This window comes from Pseudochaenichthys georgianus, chromosome 15 (genome assembly GCF_902827115.2).
Source record: "Pseudochaenichthys georgianus chromosome 15, fPseGeo1.2, whole genome shotgun sequence".
Classification (NCBI taxonomy): Eukaryota; Metazoa; Chordata; class Actinopteri; order Perciformes; family Channichthyidae; genus Pseudochaenichthys; species Pseudochaenichthys georgianus.
The window spans coordinates 24,165,514-24,191,229 of record NC_047517.1 but is presented as its reverse complement, the minus strand read 5'-3'; the positions used below and the strand labels follow the sequence as shown (position 1 = coordinate 24,191,229).

General features: G+C 40.8%; 2 protein-coding genes across 2 annotated transcripts; one reads left to right on the top strand and one right to left on the bottom strand.

The window, feature by feature from the left end:
• Positions 1 to 1,291: 1,291 nt before the first annotated feature.
• Positions 1,292 to 7,790, top strand: slc25a28 (solute carrier family 25 member 28). Its single transcript, XM_034100833.2, has 4 exons — positions 1,292 to 1,839; positions 4,294 to 4,522; positions 5,380 to 5,436; positions 5,888 to 7,790. The coding sequence occupies exons 1-4, from the start codon at positions 1,495 to 1,497 to the stop codon at positions 6,442 to 6,444; spliced, it is 1,188 nt and encodes a 395-aa protein (XP_033956724.1). The 5' UTR covers positions 1,292 to 1,494; the 3' UTR covers positions 6,445 to 7,790.
• Positions 7,791 to 21,221: 13,431 nt separating this feature from the next.
• On the bottom strand, positions 21,222 to 23,295 carry nkx3.3 (NK3 homeobox 3). The gene is made up of 2 exons (XM_034101355.1): positions 22,851 to 23,295; positions 21,222 to 22,238 (listed from the first exon to the last, which is right to left on the bottom strand). The coding sequence occupies exons 1-2, from the start codon at positions 23,110 to 23,112 to the stop codon at positions 21,709 to 21,711; spliced, it is 792 nt and encodes a 263-aa protein (XP_033957246.1). The 5' UTR covers positions 23,113 to 23,295; the 3' UTR covers positions 21,222 to 21,708.
• Between the last annotated feature and the right edge of the window lie 2,421 nt (positions 23,296 to 25,716).

Sequence of the window (25,716 nt, the reverse complement as noted above, 5' to 3'; positions counted from 1 at the left end):
AGCACTCGAATTGTACTTACCGCATTCATGCACCGTCTGTTTTAACGGCAGAGCGAGTCACAATAGTCCGATATATAAGCATGAAGAACAAACAACCACGGCCGGCTACAGGTTGTGTTTCCTGGATGAGCTGAGCAGGCAGAGTCCCTGTAGCTTCACGGAGCAGCTAGCAGAGAGACAAGAAGCTAACAGCGGCAGGCACTTGACAGAGCCGTCACTCAATGTGACCACGCCCTAATTTATGCACACACTTTAAGACCTAATATAAATAAAATATTGCGTTAGAAAACAATTCACTCTCAGATCCATAATCATGAAGGTGGAATCTAACTATATCGATAATAAAAATGTATGGAGCCAGGGAGAGAAAAATGTTTTTTTCTGCTGTAAAGTTGGGCATTTTAACATGGGGGTCTATGGAAATTGCTCCTTTATGCAGCCATCGCCTATCGGCCAATATATGAACTGCAGTGTGTGACACTTCCGTATTGGCTTCACGGCTCTACCCCACAGTTTGCCGCTTGGTTCTCCATGGGCAAAACTTAGACTCTCCTCCGCTGACACATCCATCCTCCACAGCAGCCAGAGGTGAAAAGGGCAGTTTGGATATTTGATGGACAGTTGGACAGTTGAAAAATGATACATTTGAAATAACTCAACCGTGATTGGGCAGGACAGTGGACACACTAATGTGTTGGCTATGTGCATTTTATTTTACACGTGTGTGTGTAAAATGCTTCAGAAATGACACTGAATGTGTTGAATTGCCTTTGACACAGCAGTGTGTTAAAAAAATGACACATTACTTCTAAGAGTGTACAATTTGAAACAGTAAATAATAGATATCAAACCATTTTTAATGAGATGTAATCATACTTTCAAAATGCTGATGAAAATGCTGATGATCCTGTGGAGAGATGCTGATTTTAGTTTGGTTTCTTTGTGTAAAGATTATGCAACATGGGTCAAATCTGTAGTTCACAACACTGTTAATAAGACTATAAACGTAGCATTAAGTGACACGTTAAGTGCCAACAAATAAAACTGATTAGGTTATGTATTTAAGAAATATCGTTATGGATGACCTGCAGTGACCTATAGTTTTGATAGCTTTCACAGATGCAGCATGCAGCCATAGTTAATGTGGTTAACATAGTTGACATAGTTAATGTCAACTGCCTTATTATGACAGTGTTTGAAGTCTTCCCTCTCATGAGTGGCAGGTCTATAACCCAATAGCGTGAGTAGGACTTGACCATCGTAACCAATCAGAGCTCATTTCCTTATCGCGGCCTGTGCTGGGGCTTGTTGTGTATTTGTCCGCCACGGTCTCCCTTGCTTAGCCCTGGCTGGGAAGTAGCCTAATGAGGCGGGGAGGGAATAGTGTAGCAGGCAAGCAGCGTTAATACCTCCCTACGGGAATGTGAATCTTAAGGACTGATATCACCAACAAGACGCCGTATCTGCGTGTTTTGACATTTCACCTGGTTTCTCATGGAAGCAGATGGATTTGTGAGGAGGCGACGGATGACAGCGGAGACTACAGGCAATGATCCCGGGGTTGCTGGTGCATCTGCCGGGGCAGAAGTTCGATGGCTGGGAGGCAGATTCTGGGGAGTTTCGGAAACTATCGTGGGGAGCCTGTCACCCCGGATCGGTGGGGAAACGGAGCTGCAGACTGTTGATTTTAACCGTAGTGCACAAGATGCTCAAACAGAGGACTCTGAACCAGACTATGAGGGATTGCCACAGGGAGCCTCCACTAGCACCCACATGTGGGCTGGAGCCGTGGCCGGGATCATGGAGCACTGCCTCATGTTCCCCATCGACTGTGTCAAGGTAGCTTAGCCAAGTGTGCACCGGCTGACCCAAAACTTTTATGAATGTTCAGTGTTTCCACAGACGGGTGTATGTTTTGTTATGTGTGTGTTAATCCTTTTGCCAACGTGTTTGTTAGCATAGCTCATTAGCTTGCTCGCTGACCTAAACACGCTGTGGTGCAGACTGATTTGAGGACAAGGTCAGTTATCGTGTCACATCCCTACTAGCTAACTCGTTAGCATGCTAATATATATGCAGCTACTGGCTAACGTCAGTAGGTATGACAACCTTTAGTAGGGTCAAACTTAACACAGGCGCCCACTTGGTTACCTTAATTAAACTACGAACTAAAGACAGTCAAAACAATCTGATGACTCAGTGGATATAATAGTACGTCAATCATTAATGTGCATGTTACGTGTAAGCAAATCGGAGTTAACTAACTTTTCGTAGCGTTGATGAGTTATTAATTTGGTGCAACAAGAGTTCTAGGAGACCAAAGCTTTTTGTCTACAAATAACAAAGGGATTGTTTGACTGTTGTTTTTAGTAACTTATTATGTACTAATAACATTATGGAATGCAGTTTTGAGACCATTTGACCCCTGCAGTCCACAGTTTCAGCATCTCCTGACATTTTACCCAACACACGGTTTATTAGTTGTATGCAGTGTGGCAGCATGTCTAGTGCTTCACACACCGACACGAATTGTTTTCCAAGCTTTTTGATCACATGCAAGTCATGCAATTTCACTAGGTCAGTCCTTATCATGTGGTCTTCTTTGTTATGAGTTTATTTTTGCTTTTAACTCAAACATATTGAGGCAAAACCTATTGCCCCAAAAGGTCATCTAGATGGCTCTAGACATTGTATACAAAAGCACAGGGTTGGAAAAATGGGACAAGTGGCATTGAGTCAGCTGTCCTTGTCAGATTGAATAGCTTTACACATGCCCATACTTTACACATGCCCATACTTCATCCATGTCTCTGCCACCTGTAGTCTATCTCTGTGGCAGCATGTCCGACTTGAACCTGGAAAAAAATGTTTACAGAACCTTTTCATGTACACGGCTTCTGCCACACAACTTTAAGATCTCTGCATTTTTTTCAAACAAGGAGAATAGGGGCATTGGACTCAGAAAAAGAAAGCATACTGCACATAGACAGAGGAATATTTATTTACACAATATCTGAGATGCGTCTAACATTTGCTTGCAACTTTTTTATTCAAAGGCTTCCTAATTGGAGGTTTCCCCCTACACCAAATAAAGACTTTTCCTCCTGTGAGATAAGCCGATCACTTAAGAGATCGCAGTGTAATTATAGTTTAGAATAGGCTGTCATTCTCCTTTAATGTATCGCAAATCCCAGTAATTGTTTGGGATTTTGAAACGTGTGTTGCATTTGTAGCTCTGCCAGAGTGTACACTGCAGTCCACATGACTAGAATTTCAATTGTATTGATTCTTTCATTGAAAGAAGCCAACAAGTCTTTAGTGTTTGCTCCAATGTAGGGTAAATGTAGTGTTTGCATAGAGGACAAAGGTCAATATTGTTGTCCTGTGCAAACATAGCATAGAAAAACCCACCAAACCAAACGCTGGACATGGAAGATGTCTATACATGTGTTTGTATAGAGCACATATGAAGTGAATGATAAGTCCAGCATTCAAATTACAGTTTACTTTTACTATCCTGCAAATATGTGATTTGCAATAGTGCCAGGAGTGAAGTAAGTTGATGCATATACTCGACTGTAAGATAGCTCGTTTTGGGCCCTGCATTCCACAGCTGTACTATGGAGTGACATGAGGCCATGTTTATGCTTCGTTAGAGCACTACACGCACATAAACAGTGGGGTGTAAGTTTGTCCATTCAGCTGGAAGTTTGGTATTCAGGGATTATGTGGCTGCTGGTTCCTTAGACACAGTGAGACCCCAGGTGAGTCTCTCCAAATCTCTATTAGCTAGTGACAGAATCACAACTTAATTGCACTTGTTCATTAGATCATCTTTCTACCTTATCACTTAACTCAGCGTGCATGTGTGTGTTAAGAGGAATAGAGAAAGGTGTGCTTCAGGGTCAGTGGGAAAATAGGCTTACAGGAAGTCTGCTTATGTCCCCTTGTGACCTTGAAGCTTGTAACTCCATACTTCCTTCTATTCAATTATGCATACACAACACACAATGCACCTCATTTCCCTTAGTTGACCCCCTATTCACCCCGCAGTCTATTCAGGACCCTTTTCATTGCCATGCTTCTTTTTTTGTTAGGCATATGTATAATAAGAATAAAACTACACTTTAGATTGTGTGTGTATATATATATATATATATATATATATATCTTGAGTTCATCTCAAATGTATTTAATCTACTGCTAAACGTAATGCTAAGCACTGTTGGGTTGAAAGGGAGCAGCTTGTTGACTTTGAATTTTGTTACATTTCACCTTTTTATTATTTTCCAGACACGCATGCAGTCCCTCCAGCCCGCCCCTGCAGCCCGCTACAGGAATGTGATGGATGCTCTCCGCCGAATTATAGCCACAGAGGGAGTCTGGCGGCCAATGAGAGGGCTGAATGCAACAGCAGTTGGGGCGGGACCTGCCCATGCCCTCTATTTTGCCAGCTATGAGAAACTCAAAAAGACTCTAAGCGATGCCATTCACCCAGGGGCTAACAGTCATTTGGCTAATGGTACCATATAACATACATAAACACACTTTAACAGTGACATGTTAAAGATGTATACATCATGTTAAATTTGAGATCAATAGTATCACTAGTATAGGTTGATAATTAGGTCTCTAATTCCAACCATAATGCCAAGGATCACCAGTGTAATCTTTATGAAGCTGATGATTTAATATCTGCAGGTGTAGCCAATTCTAAGAACCCCAAGCATGCCATCAAATTGGATAACTGCCTTTTCATAGCTACAGTTGTTCACTGTAAGGAAGTATCAGGGTCAGCTTTCAATCGGTTAATGGCTTTTATGAAACTTAAACAATTTTGTGATTGTGATTCAAGTACAGAAAGTCACATTGGCTACAAAATAGAAAGAGATTTAAAAACCTTGTCAATCATTTCCTTATTCCTTGTTCTCCCTACTGTCTCTCTCTCTTCCTTCTTTTCCAGTTTAGTGTAAGGCTGGGTAAGTCGTCTTTCTCCCATCTCATCTGCTCCCTCCACTGTCTATCCTCTCTTTTAAAGCTTTTGGTTAAATCTTTCAAAAGAGGAGTGAACTGTCTTGTCCACAAGGTGTCTCTCTTTGCTCTGGTTTGGACACTTGAATTCAATCAGGTGTGATCTGTAGTGTTTGTACAATTTGCTAAGTTTCCTCTTATTATGCTACTATGATTTATTGTTTAGAGCATGACATCTGCTACTTTTAGGAATAAGGCATTGGAGGCTGATGATCAAAAGGGTTCTTACATTTGCAAGTGTAAACAATGTTTTATGTATGCCTATTTACTGCAGCTTCCGCTATTTTCCTTCTATATTCTTCACCATTCTCTCAATGTTTATTAACTTCTTCCGTGTATTTGTTTCAGGAACAGCTGGGTGTGTGGCAACACTGCTTCACGATGCAATCATGAACCCGGCCGAAGGTAAAGGCAACATTTTACAGTACAATCCTTCCTATAGCTTCTAACTACTGCATTAGGACAGCTTTTTTGTTATTTTCTCAGGTAACAAAATCTTGCCATACAGAAGTTTCAGTAATAAAACATACAGGTGCCACGCCTTTGCCAACCATCTTCAGATATTGCCCTGAGCCCTGCAGTCTCACATATTGGCTTTCACAGCTGCCTCTTGTCCTCCTGCCCAAACATGTTAATAGAAGGACACTGGTCAGAGTCCTCGTGTGCAGCTGTTGGATGGGGTGCAGCTGTCTGAGCAAACGCAATTCGAGTGACACTACATCTTTCTTTGTGTTTATTCAAACTCTGTGTTTTTAAAGACCGATTCTTAAAGTCAATAGCTAACTAATCTTCTTTTCTTTTTCTATCTTTGCCATCCTCGTACTGCCAACCCTGGACACATTTGGACTGTCTCCAGTTGTGAAGCAGCGCATGCAGATGTATAACTCGCCTTACCGCGGCGTGATGGACTGTGTACGCGCCGTGTGGTATAAAGAAGGCCCTGGTGCGTTCTACCGCAGCTACACCACCCAGCTCACCATGAACGTGCCCTTCCAGGCACTCCACTTCATGACCTATGAGTACCTTCAGGAGCTGCTCAACCCCCACAGACAGTACAATCCCTCGTCCCATATGATGTCCGGAGCTTTGGCTGGAGCAATTGCAGCCGCGGCTACTACGCCTCTAGATGTCTGCAAGACCCTGCTCAACACCCAGGAGTCTCTCACCCTCCACTCCCTGTCTCCCAGCCAAGGCCCCGGACAGGGCCAAGGCCAAGGAGCCCACAGACAAATCTCAGGCCTTGCCCACGCCTTCCGGACTGTTTATAGGCTGGGCGGCCTGCCGGGCTTCTTCAAGGGAGTCCAGGCGAGGATCATCTACCAGATGCCCTCCACAGCCATCAGCTGGTCGGTCTATGAGTTCTTCAAGTATGGACTCACCAAGCACCAGAACGACAAGAGGAGATCGCAGTAGAAGGAGGCTGAGATTTAAATATCTCCTTGAGTTAATCTCCTATGATATTGTTCTGCCCTCTCTCTGAGGACAAGATCATGTCCATACGCACATAGAATCTGACTAAAATCCACCTCAGTTGTCCCATACTTAAACATAGCATAAGTACAATTTCTGCTACGCTTTTTCAACACCAGGTATGGTTTACGTTTTGTTTATTCTCTCCTTCAGTAGAAAACACTTTCACAATAATATAGAATTAGGTTTTTTAAGCCATTCTAAAGACTTCTTTGCTTGTCTAAGTTGAGGATTAATGTCAAGAACGCACAAGTTTTGAGTTGGAATGGTAGTCAGCAGAGGGCAGTAGTGTTAACTCTTTTAGTTTCAGAAAGTTTGCTGTCCAGGAACCAGGTTTTAATTTTTGAGTAAATCTTGAGTTGGCTAATAAAAATGATATCCAGACCCTTTTCTGACAGTAATCAAACACGGGATAAGTTCACTTTCTAGTTTGGGCAACACTCAGGCTTTCAGTCCTTTTTATCTAAGTATTTTTTATTTGATCTAATTTAAACGTTTTTCAGCCTATAAGAATACAAAACAAATTGCCCCTTGTCGACAACATGTTCTTACACACATTATTTTCCGGATCAGTACCCCAAAAATCTTTCGAGAAATGTAATGGAACCCTGCAAACTTGGCAACTCTAGGCCAAGAGCAAAATTATTTTGTATTTCTTGATCAATTTAAGTAATTTATCATTAGTAGTTTATCATCGTAACCAAAGACCAGATTTTGGGTTCCCTTTTTCTTTTTTTAATTTTTTACCCTGCTTTTTCAAATTTCCAAACGTTCCCTTTGATATCATTTGACAGAATTGTATATATACGCAACAAACATCCCATCGTTTTGAGGTAGTTGCAGAGTGCATTTAGATTATTTTTAATTTTGTTTCTTTATTTGGTATTTTAATTTCGAGCAAATATTACTTTCCCTTTTATTTTATTTCCACATTTAAATGTTAAATCAACCCTTGGATCACCAAAATTCTCACCATTTATGCCTTGTGTACGTGTTTGGCAGACCATGGCAGCATTGAGAAGGCCAATTCTGTGCATTACCTGTAGCTATCAGCTTGTGAACTACTGAGTTTCCATATCTGTGCTTGACAGCAAAGGTTGTGTACATTGTACTGTGCCCACAATAAATCAGTCTCCCACAAGCTATGTCTGTACCCCTCCCCCCTATTGAGTACACATAAATGGAAACTGTCATTCTTATTAATTGATGTCTCATTGTTACCGACACTGAATTGCACTCGTTGAATAAAGACTGAGCAGCGGCGCTCCACTCACTGCTCATAAATGATGGGAGCACTCTTCTAATTTCTTTAAACGTTTCTGAATACTTTTCTATATGTGAAGATAGAATGTTCCTACCTATTCACCAGTCATTGCAAACAGGTTCATATTGTCATTATATTCCGGGTGCGTATAAAAGATCTTAAGTCTTTGTTTTCCTAGTGAATAGCAACTGAAAGAATGGGATTGATGAAAAGAAGGCAATGCCCTAAGCCACATATCCTGCCAGAAGCACACAGCGAGTTTGTCTGGGTCTTCAGGTATTTATTTTTAGTTTGAGGCAGGTACAGTTGTTTAGTCTTGAACACAGGTGCAGATTTCAACTTTGACCTTCAAGACTGAAAGCAGAATTTGAACTTGTGGGCACACAGCACGGCATACAAACAGCCTGGAGAGGAATTCAGCAATTGATGCGTGATAGGGTAAACTTTGATAATATAAGACTGCCGAAATTGACTTTAATTGAAAATTCAAACAAATATAAAGATCTATTTCTATTCTACTAAGACACTTGCAGCTAAAGGGCTTTTGAGGACTACTAATGTGAATGGTCAAAACTGCAGAAGAACCTCATTCTCTATTGGAAAGATTAGCTTTGAGAGATGTCCTCTCAATTAGTTCTAACTGTGTTGGAATAAAGAGATTGAGTCAAAAACAAAAAGATCTGTCTTTCATAAATACTTCATCCATGTTCAGCGAAATTCAATTCATGCTTAGCTATATGTAAAAACATGGATTTTCTGAATTTCCTTGCGTCACAATTACAAATGAATGTGTTGATTCCACAACACCATATCTTATTTTAGACTGGGAGAAAAACGTCACATGTCAGTCACTTTTAAAGTTCCCTTAATGTATTCCAGTCACTCTAGCTAGAAGATATATGAAACACATATACACACAAAGCCCAAAATCCTTTAGTAGGAATCTTTAGACATCAGTTTTAGAGCAGCAAGTTTAATGTTTTTACAACTCGTGGTGAGAAGTGAAAGCCTCACCACATCCGCGTCTGTTTAAACTACCCCAAACACACAGACACACACATTCACACCCCAGCTTGTCAGGCCGACACCTGTTCAAACAGGGAGTGTTAATGAACCATACCTGTCGCCCTCTACCCAACTATCTATGCATGTACAATATGTGTGGCCTGTTAGTCATATGCTGATAGAGTGGTGTGTCACTCTTTTTCACTCCTGATGATCAGCCAGCTGGAGCTTGTTCACTGTGTTTGCAGTAATGACTTGAACTGACTGACAAGCTTTACACGAGTAAGAACTATGAAATGGCATGAGTGTAGAAATACTGTGATGCAGTTACAGAGGGGCAACTAGTAGAAATTGAATGTGACTTTTCTTTCAAAGGTGTCTTTTATCTACTCTTCCTTTATGCGTTGTATTTCTATGTGGGTCTGTGTGTATGTCTATCTGTGTGTATGTGTGGGAGACTAGGACTAAGCCTGTCTGGTGCAAATCCCAGCAGTCTGAGATGAGTAAACTATTTAGTCTGGTCTATTGCCCCTTTCTTTCTAAGAGAGAGTGTGTGTGTGTGTGTGTGTGTGTGTGTGTGTGTGTGTGTGTGTGTGTGTGTGTGTGTGTGTGTGTGTGTGTGTGTGTGTGTGTGTGTGTGTGTGTGTGTGTGTGTGTGTGTGTGTGTGTGTGTGTGTGTGTGTGTGTGTGTGTGTGTGTGTGTGTGTGTGTGTGTGTGTGTGTGTGTGTGTGTGTGTGTGTGTGTGTGTGGCCAAGGCCTGAACAGATTGACCAGTCGAATACGATTTTTGTATTCTTAGCAGCGGTGCCGGAAGTACTCTTATCTTTCAGTTAAGTAAAAGTATGCATACTGTCACACATAGTTAATAGTATCTTGCAAGTGAAAGTATTAGCATTAGTAGTGATTGTGCATAGTGGTCCATTTAAAGATCAAATATGTTATGTATCTTGATTTTAAGTATTGATGCATTAATGTGATGCTCTTTTATGTTAATGCTTTAACTGGTAAAGGGGGAACTAGTTAGTTAGTAGTTATACACTGTGTATTATTAACCTAGGTGTGAAACTAGCTAACTCGTGTTATTAATTAAGTGTTGTTGATCAAAAGTATAAACTACCAGAACAATGATAATGACAGTACAAGAAGTTTACATAAACACTTCACTGGCTACAGTATCTGTAGGCTACGTTATATTTATTGATTTTACTAATGTGACTGTGATTGGTTTCCTGAAGATGCCGACAGCCAATTAAAAGCCTGGTTTATCGGTGTGGACGGGGTTGACCTTTGACAGGTGTGTGTAAATGTTTGTGTGAGGTGTGTGAGCTCCATGCTGGGCAAAGTTTGAAGGAGTTATGTCAATAAATCAAGTATTCCGAGTCTTTGCAGTAAAAAAACAAGTTGTGGCTACTGTAAATAACATGGCAAAGTACAATACAGCAAGATATTTAAAGAAACCACGGTTTTATAGAGGAAGAAGTAGCCTATCCCTAACGAAACATGCTAGCATTGGGCTAGTATGTTTAAATTGAGCTAACCAAAATAGCAAGAAACTAGTAGTAAAATAGGGTAATAATAAAATGATCTCCCGAATATAGGCTAATTCCATTTGTAAAGGGCATTGCCAGCCTATTCAACAAATACCAGGATTAACACAGAAAGGACTTCCCTTCATGCCATTGGAACTGGAGATGGCAGATTCATTGGATTTGTTCATATCCATAATCAACCCCAAGCCACGCGGCCCCCACCTTGTGATGAATGGAAGTGTGTCCCCCACGAGCCATCCAAGGTACAAATAAAATGCTATTTATACGTCCGCTGTGGCACCAATTACAAATAAATCTGATGCGGATTATAAAGGTATTTGTCTCTATGCGCTGGTTTTGCATTGAGAGTATTTATATGAATCTGTTTGTGAAGTGACATGAGATTGTGAACTGCTTGATGGGTTCGTTTTTAAAAAGTTTGTTTTTGTCTCGTTGGTTTCCATTTGGCTTTGTTGTGTAGTAGGCCCGAGGCCGATGCTTACAGAGCAACCGCCCGCCTAGTGCATGTTAGAGACTACTGTGCCAAGTCTGTGCTCATTCATTGTCTGATATTGATGAAAAGAGTTTTTCTGTGAAAGAAAAGTCCATCAATTTGTTCATAGGGCCTGCCTAAATAATTCTGCCTAAACTACTGGTGCGTGTACGGGCATCTGTGTGTGTGTGTGTGTGTGTGTGTGTGTGTGTGTGTGTGTGTGTGTGTGTGTGTGTGTGTGTGTGTGTGTGTGTGTGTGTGTGTGTGTGTGCGTGCGTGCGTGCGTGCGTGCGTGCGTGCGTGTGTGCGTGCGTGCGTGCGTGGTGCGTGCGTGCGCGTGTGTGTGTGTGTGTGTGTGTGTGTGTGTGTGTGTGTGTGTGTGTGTGTGTGTGTGTGTGTGTGTGTGTGTGTGTGATTGAGAGAAAAAGACAGAGTACGAGAGCATGCATGTATTATATAATATCCGTTATAAGTTAAATACAGGGGCAAGCAGTTTCAGTAGTTTGAAGGCGTAAAGAAAATATTGAAAAAGTGAAAATAATACTGGCTTCTATACATTCATAAATGTATCGCTTTCAAAGGTGTCTGGTCCAAAAGATTTTGAGGATGGATGATGGTGTTTTTTGTTATGGTTTCAAATTAAGGGAAACTTGAGGGTTTTAATCCTTTTCTAGCTTTCTTAATCAGCAAAGAGATAGCTATTTGGCACTTCAGTCATATCATATGGGGAGATCTTAATCTCAGTGTGTGTTTAAAAAAACGTGTATTTTGAGTCAGATAGTAGCTTTGTTCTTCCTCGCTCACTGACTGCTGGTCGATGACTTTGCCATGTTCCCAGTCGATTCATATTTTGGTCTGAATATCACACAACTGCTGTTGTCTCGTTCAGTTGTTGCATGTGATGTTGAAAGGTCGGATAGGTTGGAGCCATTTTCAAGATGCTCAGTTAAAACAATTCCTCAGTTTGCTTGTATGAGTCAATTCACAAGTTTAACAGTTTGTGTTCATATTGCTGTTTCTCATTTCTGCCACTCAGACAAAAGTACTTCCACTTGGCTAATGATAACAATGTTGCCTTAGTTCAGATGCCATCACATCTATTTGTTCCTGCTGTTGTTAGTTCTCATGGATGTGTCATGTGTGATTAATAACAATTATAATGGCTGCTGTCAATTTAAGTGCTGCAGATCCAGACATAGACATACATTGGCTTCATACTTTATTTGGAACCTAACCATCAGTTTATACAAAAGTGACACATCTTCTTATTCTAATGTTTTAATTCACAAGTATAGCAAACATTCAACAACATTACATTAGCATTAGATATCTTTCTCCTATTTTGCAAATAGGTTTATATAAAGTTGCCTGGCATAATGGAGACCAGGCAAGGTTGGTTGGTTGATATGTATTTTATAAACCAACTATATCTGTTTTTTTCTCCGCTCTTCAAAGTAATTTAAGGGAGAGTGATTTGTCTATGAAGAGCTACTGTATACTGTAAGTCTTGCTGAAGATTACTTTAAACCTCTCTAACCCTAATGTCTCCTAATATAAGTTGTTATAACATTGTTTACAATTCCAATGTTGAGTCATAATCTTGTCACATTAATTATACCCTTTAATCATTATAATAGAGCCTTTTAATTTGGTACACAAGAAAAGATAGTGTAAAGTTTACCACTCTGAAAGCTATAACTCTTGTCAGTTATAATTACTCTGAGTATTTACCAACTGGGTGTGTGCGCATTATGCAAGTGTGTGTGTGTGTGTGTGTGTGTGTGTGTGTGTGTGTGTGTGTGTGTGTGTGTGTGTGTGTGTGTGTGTGTGTGTGTGTGTGTGTTTGTGTAAACATAGATCAGTGGCCGATGCCGTCAAAGCAAACCTTAATCTATTCCTCTTCTTGACCAAATATTATTGCTATTTCAAGGCCATATTGTCTGACTTAATTTGAACACACATGCAAAAACACACTGTATCTTTCCTGGTGAAAAATACTTGTGGATGAAGGGCTGGCACGCATATATACACTCCCTTGTGTATTAGTGTGGTGTTAGCCCATGTTTTGGAAACTCAAGCCTCTGGTCAAAGCCCCTTACAGCAAGCACCTGTGGAAGGGTCTATTTCACACACGGTCACAAACACACACTCCAGGGGTACTTAGGAATGTGAACGCCTGAAGGACTCTTGTCCTCTACAACAACTCTCGCTCAGTCGCTCGCCTTCTCTTATACGCTCTCCTTATTTATGGCATCTTTTGTCAGATCTCTCTTCATATATTGAGCCAAATCATGACTGGACCACTCAACATGAATTACAGAGTGATACAGGATTATGCCATAATGTCCACTTTATTCCATCCTTGGAAGCAGTTAATGGATGAGGTGCGATAACTAGCTCTTCGTCGAACTCACTGGGATACACACAGACACTTACAGGTTTGATCTCACGCTCCTTGGGTGCTGCTGGATAAAGTAGCTGTTGTTTTAATCCCTTGGCTGCTGCAGTCTCTCCCACTCTGGGAAGATAGCACGCTTGATGGGAGTAGAGGAAGGAAGCCAAGAGAAGTGGAGAGGAGAGAGCAGAAAATAAAGCAGGAATGCTCCAGAGAGTAGAGCAAACACACTTTTTGGTGCATGGCTACATTTAGCAAACAAAACAACGTGGTACACTTTATGCTTGGTGTAATTTGTTTAGATTTTGCTTTTACTGGCATTCTGTCAAACTTGATCCTGTGCCACAATCTGCAGACAAGATAACCATGAGTTGAGATATTATCTATACATTTCATCATGTTTATTTTCCATTAATGACCACGAGCTAAGTGCTGCTTGGATTCATGCGATCTGATATGAATTGTATTACTGAAAGATCTGGGCATTCCCCCTAACTCAGGGCTGCGTAAACTTGCTAGGGGGCCTCAGGGTAAAAATGAGCTGCGGGCCCCTGATTAAACACAAATGTATTTATGAAAACGCACTCAGAACAAATGTCAATTATGGCAGTGTGACAAAGTGGCTGTGTTTGACCCCTTGTGGATGAGAACGTGATGCATTCATTTTACTCACTGTTAATTCATGCCCAATCTTTAGGTTTTTTCTAAAAGGTCTAGTAAATCGTAAAAAATGATTCCTTGCTAGATCTTATGATCTCATTATCATTGTTCATGTTGACATGACTCCAAAGATTAGACTGATTTATGAAGCATAGCAAAATGTAAATTCTGGATGAGTGGTAGTTTACTAAAATAACAGAAAGATTATGAATCTACTGTGCCAGTTGTGGCTTGAATTTCTCCCATAGTGCTGTGAAAAAATTAGAATGTGGGGGAGATACAGCTCCTGTCATCACTTAAGAGAACAAGTTGGGAGGAGAAATTCTTCCCATGCACCACCAAGGATACTAGATGATTGCTAACATACCCACATACACACAATTAAACACACACACTCATGCACACAGCCATTTATCTGTGGTAGAAGGCTGAAACAGAAGACAAAACAGCTGTTTGGTATGTGATGAAGCCTGCAGAAGACGCAGGACACCATGGAGATGTTGTGTTAGACTGTGAGTTTGAAACCGGATCCTGCTCACTTCTCGTGCAATAAAAGAATAACATGCAAGACTTGTATTGAATATAAAGCTCCTCGATAAATCCAAGTGTTTATAGTAAAATGCCATTGCTAATGGGCCAGATTACTGAGCAGCAGAGAGAGGGGCAAACATGCTCCTATGGTAGGGAAAATGATATTTTTATAAGAGAAGACAAAGTGTGATGATGAAAAACAGATATAAAAGCATTGCGCAAAAGGCCTAAGGAACGATCTCTAAACCTCTACTACGCTACTTTTATGATCAAAGTAAAAGACACACACACACAAACACAAACACACACGCACACACACACACTTCTCTTCCCTTAGCCTTTGTGAGCCTTGGCAGGGTGTGATGAACTGCAGCATTGTTACGCATGCTGCAGTGCAGGTGTCCAGCACTTTCTCTCCTCTGCCCTTCCCTTTGTCCTAAATGTTGTGACAATTCCTTTTAAAAGGTATGCAAGGTCATAAAATCTCCCTACAAACACTTCAGTAAGCTGCAACTGCAACTTAAGACACATGCAGCACACGTGCAATTGCAAACACACACACTGTTCACACACACAGCCCGAGAGTAAAACTAAAGTTGTCTGTCAGTAGTGTGGACAAGATTCCTTGTGTGTGTGAGCGTGTGTGAGCGTGTGTGAGCATGTGTGCGTGCGTGTGTGTGTGTGTGTGTGTGTGTGTGTGTGTGTGTGTGTGTGTGTGTGTGTGTGTGTGTGTGTGTGTGTGTGTGTGTGTGTGTGTGTGTGTGTGTGTGTGTGTGTGTGTGTGTGTGTGTGTGTGTGTGTGTGTGTGTGTGTGTGTGTGTGTGTGTGTGTGTGTGTGCGTGTGTGTGTGTGTGTGTGTGCAAAAGCCACACAGGTGCAGTCAGGGACACCGAGGAAGAAACCGGCCTCCTGCCCTTTGAACTTGATCTTGAAAAGAAAGCTGTCTTCCTTTCCTGTCAAATAAGCTTAACTGCTATGCCTCGGAGCTCCAGTCAGCACAAACTAGTCTGGTGAAAACTGTGAGCCATTCATTTCATCACCAGAAGCATTCACACCATCAAAAGTTTCCATATACAAGTGTCTAAAACAACTTGAGTGACAGGTATGATCAGCAGCAATCTATACTAAAGCCATTTCTTTTATAAATGTTGATTTTTTTTTTGTTCACTCCATTTCATTATTACTGCAAGGTTGCTGACAGCGAACGTGAGCAATTATTAATGTGTTCTCAACATATGTCTAAAATGTTTTTCTCTGGCAGATACATTAAGGGAGGATCTGTCCAATTTACTTTGTAACTCTCAGTGTGAATCAGGTGGACTTGAGGCTTGTGTGTGTTTCAGACTCACTGCCAGAGATAGAGCATTGGTTCAAGGTTAGGACATGTTATATGCCTTCTTCGTCTCTGTCTTAGCCCTGCTTTGTGAAATATATTCGTCTTCTTGTTTGTCTAGTTAAAGAGCAAAACATGATACACAGATATGCTAATGTACAGTTGCAAAAAAAAAAGAGAGACAGCCAGATTTAAAGTGCAATCAAGTGAGAGGAAGTTGGATCTAAGTTGTGATGATAAGAAAACAAGCTGGCGATGTTGGATTCTCTGTTTAAGCAGTGATGAGAGTCCCTCTCGTTGGAGGTGAGGAGGGAGACCAGGGAGAGGAGAGGGAGGAGGAGAGCATGAGAGGCCGTAAGTGGGCTTGAGTAGTTCCTTTATCTGTCCCCTGATAGGAGTCGTCTCTCTGTGTGTCGGAGCTGCTCAATGCTCTCCTTGTCTCGGCTTATCACGGCTAATTAAAACATTTGGATTCCTCCGGCCGGCTCTGGAGGAGTGTGTGTCTGTCTGAGCATGTGTGTGTGGGAGACATGAGAGCGGAGAGGAAGGACATGTGGCAACTTGGAAGACTTCCTGTCCATCTATGGACAGAGGAGCTCAACACAAACTCTCCATCATCCACTGGTTGACAAGCTATTTCAAATGCCCTTTACACTTCCTTCAACATATGTTAGTCAAAGTTTTAATTCATTATTTGTCTTATTTGTTATGCAGACATTGTCAAAATTCTGAATGAACCTGTGGTGCTTAGCTAAAAAAGAGGACATACAGATAATAAGGTGTTGGGCATGGGAACGTTTTGTGGTGTTTGTTGTTTGTGTCTTTTTCCTGCGTGAGCCTTGTGCTGTTTCGTAATCTGCCTCCACTTAAACTCTCCGCCTTTAATATCCCAAATCTACTCCTAATGGACACACACACACACACACACACACACACACACACACACACACACACACACACACACACACACACACACACACAGACCTGTGTTACTTTCTTCAGAAGAGCCTGTGTTCTGGGTGGGCTCATCTTTCTATCTTTTCTCATCCCCCCATGACCCCTGCTCTGACAGACACAGAGCTGGATCACTGCGTCTCTCTGCAGGCACAATGCTCTGACCACTGCAACAAGAACTGGGCTCTGCTCAGCCTTAAGCTTCAAAACAAGATTTGTCAAAAGATGTAAACCAAGTTTCAGGAGACTTCCAAATAGTTTGTTTATTGGAAGCTTAATTTATCACGTTGACATTTGAATTATTTTTCAACACTTGCGTGCTGCACTTCCTTTGGAATATCCATTTTCTTATTTTGTATTCTGGTATTTCCAAACAGTGGTATTAGGAATCATTGATGATATTGCATGGTATTTATTTGTGATGATGTTATCCAAACATTTCCAGTGTATTAAGTCTAAAATGCATATGTTAAATAGATGTTTTTAACTATCAGAATATTCTTCTTGAATCTAATATTGCATTTGGCACAAGTATTTTTTAATAATTAAAAAAGGATTCGCTCATTTAATCCGATGCATCACGATACATATAACATGAGGATTTTATTCAAAGATTGTATTTCTTGTAGGGTGATGATGTCATTAATTATGATGACAGACATTTGAATCCTCATCTAAAAACCTCAATTGATGCTTTTTAACAAACTGAAACAGTGATCATACAGAAAAGGTGGAAATTGTGCTGGAAAGGTGTTATATCGTATTCCTTTTTAAACCGAGGTTGATTGTGAGTGTTGATGCGGTTGGCGTGATAGATGTTTCTTCCCCAGGGGGAGTTGATGTCTTATAGCTTTACTGTAAATGTTTACATTCCTACATGCACTGATGTTATCTGCTAATAGTTTCTGGAACAAGGCTGAAGAGTCCTGTGGGTGGGATTATTTGTGGTGTGTGTGTGTGTGTGTGTGTGTGTGTGTGTGTGTGTGTGTGTGTGTGTGTGTGTGTGTGTGTGTGTGTGTGTGTGTGTGTGTGTGTGTGTGTGTGTGTGTGTGTGTGTGTGTGTGTGTGTGTGTGTGTGTGTGTGTGTGTGTGTGTGTGTGTGTGTGTGTGTGTGTGTGTGTGTTTGTGCCTGTGTGTATGTGTGTTGCAGCACAGGTCAGAGGGAAGCAGCTCTGTCTTTAAACAGAGGTATTAACCATGACCCCTCTCCTTCCTGAGTCCTGCCCCTGTGTCTGCCGAGGGCTAACGCATTAAGAGCAGCGACGCACACTCCTGCTCGGTCCTTTTCACAAAGCCAAGTATTCAGCGGTTGTTACAATTGTGTCTGATCGAACAATCAACAACTGGCAGCCACAACTGAATTAGTACCTGGGAAGCCTCTCCCTGTCTCGCTTTCGTGTGAGCACTAAATCTCATTCCTATTACCCGTCACAGTCTCAGTGCCAAGAGCGGTTATGTTAAGATGATATTGTTTAAATCAACAAGGCCCTTAAGAAAATAATTCCTGTTTCAATAGGCACATCGGAAATGCATGCGTAATTGCTGCTCAGGAGCTCTGTGAGAATTCTCCATCAATAGATCTGGATCTTAAAAGCAAGCCAAGCATGGATTAGGTGAGGGCTGTCATTCCTGTGTTGCTCACTTTAACTCAGCCCCACCCTCAACACATTCCTCCCAGCTGAGAAATCTGCAGCAAAAAGACAACAGCAAATGTACCCGTTTCCATTCACAAGTTGTATTTAAATGTCATGCTTTGTTCAGTGGACGCTGGTGCTAGTGAATGTTCAAAGAGGCAGATGGACATGTTCTCCTGCTCTGCTGTCTGGCTCCTTTTATTCCCTCTCTGCTTTATGGGCCTACTCATGCGGAGGCACACTAAATAAAGCACAGCTCAAAGTGTTTACATACCTGAGCATTACATATTTACACATGCAGTAATGCTTTTAGGCTCAGTGGACTACTGCCTGCAACAGCGCACAACTGCTGAGATGAGGGAATGTAGCAAAGACGTCTGACAGGGCAAGAAACTCCAGCAGGCAGACAATTATACAGATTTTAAACAAATCCTAAGGGTAATCACATGTATGAGAAGAGAAAGGGAAACGTTATAATTATTACTTTTTTAAACTTTCCTTTGTAAACAGCTCTTCCCTAGTGATTACTATACTGTACACTCAAAGGCATAAACACATGTACATCTGTACATGCATACACTTCTGCTATGTACGCACATTTAGTTTAACCTTTAATCTAATGTAAAACAAATGGATGACATGGCTTGAGTTTTGATGTGTTATTGTCTGTTGCCATGCTCCCAGATTTAATCAATTCAATTGGGAATAATTGTATCATTACTGCTACAAATAAAGGCTTAAGCACATGAAAACATATAACTCAATTATCTTCAAAGTAAAGACTCAAAATGATCTCTTTGTTGTGTCACTCAGTTGTCAGTTACTTGTCTACGGAAATCTACGACATCAATGGGTGCAAGAAAAGAAAGAAAAATCTTATCTAGTCATGGAAGAACTTATCTAGTCATGGAAGAACGCAGTGACTATAGCAGCTATTCAACAGCACAATGTGACCAATCAGAGCTGATGGACAATCGCGTACCGCAGAGCCACAATGCAACACCATGACCTTTTCCGTTGCATTTTAGTCATCTTTGTCTTGAATGTGTGTGTGTGTGTGTGTGTGTGTGTGTGTGTGTGTGTGTGTGTGTGTGTGTGTGTGTGTGTGTGTGTGTGTGTGTGTGTGTGTGTGTGTGTGTGTGTGTGTGTGTGTGTGTGTGTGTGTGTGTGTGTGTGTGTGTGTGTGTGTGTGTGTGTGTGTGTGTGTGTGTGTGAGCACGTGCGCGTGTGTGTGTGTGTGTGTGTGTGTGTGTGTGTGGTGTGTGTGTGTGTGTGTGAGTGTGTGCGTGTGTGTGAGCGCATGCGTGTGTGTTGTTGAAAATAATTAGACTTAGTGATGCCCTGGTGATATCCAGTCAGACAGTCTAAAGGAGTGTTATGTGTGTGAGTCCTCCCTCTCAAAAACGTGTTGGATCAACCACTTAGGAGAGTTTGAAGTGGCGTTTTGATATAAGAGATAAATGAGGTTTGGCCTGGTGCCATCGTGTGGCAAAAGGTGACCCTCTTTGCCAAAGCAGCTGGTGGTGGGAAAAGGGAAGTTTAAGTACCTATTTAAATAATTTTGATGTCTTTAATATTTACATTTTGTAATATTTGCTTAGCTTATATAGACATGATACCACTCAATCTCTGTAGTACATCGTTCAGGTTAAGAAATGCACTTTTTATTTTCCTATCAAGTGCGGCCATTGTGTCCATGTCTTTAGGATGCGTGCAATCTTTTCGGGAAAACGTGATTAATGTGAGCTGTCTTGTGGCTGGATGGTGCAACGTCTCCACGGTCTAATGACCCTCTCTGACTCATGCAGTGTACAGTTGAGACTAGGACTCTTAACACACCTAAAAGACTTAACTTAAAAGACACCTTTCTTTAAAAAAAAAAAAAAATTATCTTTATAAGTTATTTAAATGTGGCCGTTTTGTATATTGTTAACATCTTCAAATTAAATAGGCTGTTGGCAGCATTTCTTTGCATGGAACTTTTTACGGTACATTATAATTATAATACTGACACTCTCCCAAAGGTCCATAAACCTAATGTAAAGAATGTGTTCTTGAAGGTGTTGAGTTTTATGATCAACAAAGATATCCCATAAATAAAATAGATACCTTCTAAAAGTGTCAGAGTCTCTGCCATGTTTTTAAGGATACTTTCTCTTGTTGGGTTTGTATAAATTCAGGATTCCTTTCTGCTCTGTCTGGTCTCTGAGACTGTAACTGGCTGTCGTTAAGGAGAGGAAGAACATATAGATCCTATATGGGCCAGGCAGGAGCCATTGCTTTGGATGAGGAGGGGCAGGCTGATTAAATATATATTTACACGGATATATTTTGTAGATAATTTGCAAATTATTTCAAACGTAACCTCTCTTTAAATCTTCTTGAGTTATTTCACGTCTACTTTTTCTTTTTTACATAGTCAAATCTTTAGTCATTCATCTCAATAATGGAGCGAGTGAGTGTTTATCCCCTCAGATAAATTGGACTTTTGTGCAGCTGTGAAACTTAATTTGCACATAAACTCTGAGAAATCCATGTTGTGCATATGGGGCCCACTGTCTTATAATCTGCCTTATTGGTGTTATTTGCCAAATGTTTAAGAATGAATGCTTATGGTGAACTTGAATGTAAGATGTATTTGTATTAAATAGAATATTTATATTTGTTTCACTCAAAGTGAAATATTCAGGAGTGTGGAGGAGTATTACATCTTACATTTCAGTGTTGCAACTCCCTCCCTAACATTGATAATACTTAATTTGGAATTTGTCCTTGAAATAGAAAAAAACGGTCAAAAAAGTGTTATACAACTCATTGCTTTTCTCCTTCTTTCTATGTCCAGCCCTTCCCCATGACAAAAAAACAAACACAACCCACCCATGTTTCAACAGCAATTGTGTCTTTAAATAGATCGAATAATATTAATAAACAAAATAGATGAAAAAAAAATGTGTTTCGTTTTTTTAAAGAACAGATCAGCAGTGTTAGCTTTTACATAATTATTTTTGCTGTAAATCATTACAAAATAATAACCACACTCAACTCTTCCTTTCATATAAAACATGTTGTCACACAGTTATAATTGTATCAATTGACAGAGCTTTGTCATGCCCACACTATATTACTGAAGGCTAACACTTTAGAATATTTTACAATAATAATGATGATTTATTATCATTATCATTTCAATTGCCTTGAATCACTGAATAGCTCGAAATAGTCATGCTGTAAGACATTGGCATTTTAGAAACCCTGAAAAACAGGCCAAAATGCTAAATTGGCTTCTAGAAAAAATAAAATATTTACAATCCCAGTCAGTCCGACAATAGCCTGATCCATACAGAAAGCTGCCAACACGTTGAGTGCAGAGACCCTAACTTGTCCAGGTAATGTGTCCTCAGCAACAGCTCAGAACATCCCCCCACAGGACCTGCTGCCCAGGCTCCAGGGCTGGCAGTAGTAGTGCAGGCAGGGCTGGTACCGATAGGCCTGCTGGTACAGAGGCACAGTCACTGGGATTTGTAGTCCATTGGCCTGATAGTACTTTTGATTGTCCCTCACCAGCACTTGTACTGCTACTTTTTTCGGTGAGCTGCACGCCGCCAGCTCGGCTGCCATCTGGCGCCGTTTGGTTTTATATCTCCGGTTCTGGAACCAGATCTTCACCTGGGTCTCTGTCAGCTTCAGAGCGTCTGCCAGGCCGGACCGATCTGGACCGGAGAGATATCGCTGCGTGTTGAACCGAAGCTCAAGCTCGTAGACCTGTGCGTGAGAGAAGGCCGCCCGGGAGCGCTTCTTCGCACCCGGCATGCACTGCTGCTCATCGGCCGAACATCTCACCGTCTCCCCGCTGAGGTGGCCTCTTTCCTCCTCCGCCTCCTCCTCTTCTTTCAGACGTTTATCCGGATCCACACAGTGTTGCTGCTGATCGGCAGCGCCTATGACAACGGAGATGACAATAGGTGTGTCAAGATGCTGGTCAAAAGCCTAAAGCCACTAAAGCTGCTGGCTGAGAGGTCCCTTCAAGCTTTCCTCTTCCTCATCCCTTTCACACAACAAATCAGGTATATAATGGAATGGATAATAACCTCTGGTTGCATTTTATAGCACTGTCCCACAGCAACAATACCCTTCTCAAACACACATTTGAACGTAAATGTATTGCTATAACATTGAATATTCGTAACACACAGTATATAACTGTCCCTTATTCCCATTTTTTTTATCGAAAATTTGATAAATGCAAACACTCATCCACATTTCCTCATAAAGTCACATCTGCTGTGAATCAAACCCATATTTTATTTCTTAAATATTAGACAAATGGGCCATTGAGGTGAAACAAATTAATCACTATTCAAGGCAAGGTTTTCTTATCTTTTTTCTTTTTAAATGTGCAATAATTTTAACTTCAATATGCAAATGAGGGCAAGTGTAATTTACATTAAAGTAACAAGCGAAATTATCAACAAGTTGTCATTTTAGTTTAAATGTAAAACCAGACACCAGAGCCATAATTGCTTACTAACGGGGAGAATAAAACGGCTCACCTTCTCTGAGTTCAGTCTCCTCTCCTGTGGCTTCTTCTTTGAAAGTAACAGATCGGAGGTTTCCCACAGACAGCCTTAGATCAGCGGGGAGTCTCCCCGGATGGAGGGGGTTCTCATCCGCGTCTTTAGATAGACCGGGGACCCTCGTGCAGATGTTGCGCTTTAGTGCGCAGAGCTCATCTACACTCCTATCGGGCTTCTCCTGGGCATCACGTCCGGTGAGTATGTCTTTTATGGAGAAGGACGAAAAACTCAATGTCATGATTTTAATGAGAGCAGGGATATTTCTTCAGGATCGCATGAGATTTACTTGGAGACATCGAGAAATCAGCCTCTCCAAAACAAAAGTCCTCACTGATCGATGTTTCACAGCTCTCAGTAATTGCTCTAATTTAATTGTGGTGAGCTCAGTCCGGACTGCTAATGAACAGACTACACCAGGAGCTGTCAGATCTTTACGATATTCTGCAGCAGCAGCAGCAACAGCAGCAGTTAACCTTTGATAGGACAGACTCTGCTGGTCCCTCCTCCGAACCGCCCAGCTCCACGCGCTCCGGACCACGGACAATCATTTCACAGACGAGGTATTACCCTTTGTTGAGGTGGAATTTTTAAAAGAACCAAATTCATTATTTAAAAAAAGATTAATGGCTCTTTAGTTACAAGTGGAAGTTGTGATTAGTATTACAAATATCAATTATATGAACACTGTAGTAAGAAAATCTGATGCGTAAAGTTCGTTGAGCGTGCGTAAAACGCAGGTTTTCATATGCAAGTGGTTATAAACCCTTATACAATTCCACAGCATGCCGAATTTATACGAATGATTATATTCCGTAAAACTTCAATGTGACCCTCTTTCTAAATAAAATAGCTAAATAAGGTTCAATCCATGTTTTAATCTCAACAAAATGCAATAATCGTTACTGAGAATCTCTGCATTTTTTTCATTTTTCTTGATAATAATGATATGATATTTTTTTTCATTTGTATTTATACTGTTTTTAAGTTTTAAATGATTTAGTCTGAGTTTCTGAGAGCTGTAACGCCATCAAACTATAATATATGAAAGCAAATCCCTTAATTTATTATTTTTTATTTGACTAAATAACTGAAAGTGACCTTATAGATATTGTCTGAAGAGAGGACTTTTAGTCATGTTACTCAAACGGGTGAGTAGCGCCACCGTGTGGTCATGATGCATGATGCCCAAAGTGCTCAAAGTTAAAGAGGCGCTTAAAAACAAATCGTGTTGTTTTGTTTTTGTCCTGTGACTAAACGGAAACAATCTCTCTGTTTGAGTACAAATCAGCTCCAGAATGTCACTACACGTCCGGAATGGGAAACATGGAGGCACAATGAACATGTGTTCAAACTACGAGATGATATCCACCAATAATTGTACTCTGGGAAAAGCATATGGGAATATCTTGGGGAATTTAGGCCAATAGTAACATTATTTCTGCAATACACGCTGTTGCAATTGATTAGCTATATGTATCCGATCACTTACTCAGGTTTGTGGGCAACATGCCTCTTTAAAAACGGTGTCCAAATATACACGTATTTTCGACTTCACTTTACTTTGCCTTTGTGTTTTGTTCCTTGACGCGCACAACCTGGAAACTTGGAATAAGCATTGAATACATCTCTTTAGACTGATAGCAATTACTGATTACTAATGTGTTTGCTTTCGACCATTTGAGAAAATTATATCATTTATGTTTCGCTCGAATATGAAATAATATTTGAATCTGGGTCTGAGTCTGCATCAAGTTGCTTTCACACTCAAGTCAAGCCAATCATGTTACAGTGAACACAGGTGTATTTTTACACTGTGCATGCACCCTCTATACTTAAACCTCTCCAATTTCATATTCAATTTGACCAGAAGCCTTACTCTGACATTGATGAATAAAGGTCAAATTTGAGATGCATTCGCTATACTCCTGAACAAGGTTTTCCACATCTGATGCCATCTTGGTGACCAGGTTGACACCTAGGAGCCTTTGCGTCTCCACGCACTTTATATATATATATATATACTTTATATATCTATATTTGGGCTCTTCTTCCTTTGTGAGCTCCTCAAGTGGTTGCCATTGGAGACTTTGTTTTGGGAAACTCCACGCCTTACGCAGCGATGGTCGCTGCTATCTTTGGAGGGGAAAGATAGTGATCGCAGCGCCTGTCAGAGCAGCCATGGCCAGGCCGCGTCCTCAGGCTTCGCCGTCCTGTCGCCAGCTCTATTTACACTAGTGACTGTGCAGCACTTAGAGCTGACACCAGGTATGTCCTATCGGCAATGCAGTAGCCAGGGGAAGTGGCCAGTCAGGCTATCAGAGGAGACAAACACTGTTTACGTTGCCATTCATCTCCATTAATAGTGTCTGCGGAGGTGAAGGTGTTTACTTAACTCATCTCCAATTAACACTGAGTGTCCTCGAGTGCAGTTAGTGAAAATGTGGGTAATTATTAAAGGATTATGTTATAATATATCATAACAATTACTGCTATATAATTGAAACAATTTCCTATTATTATTATTATGATTAATATTATTATAATAATCATAACAATTATTGTTGTAAATATAGGCCTGGACGATATTATACATATATATTGTATGTTTGTCTTTGTCAGTATCATACATCACCGAAGAGAACAATTCCCAACACTATTTATCATCCAAAGCTCCGAGTTTATTCGCTGTGTGGGTCCCGATGGCTGTCTGGTTAATGTCCATCTCTGAATCCTGACCGGACATTAGCTCGCCTCTAAATTCTCTCTGTTTCTGGTTCTTGTCTCAAACTAAAGTCTACCCAAGCTTTCTCACAGGAAAAAAAGAGTTTGCTTCACTTGAGAA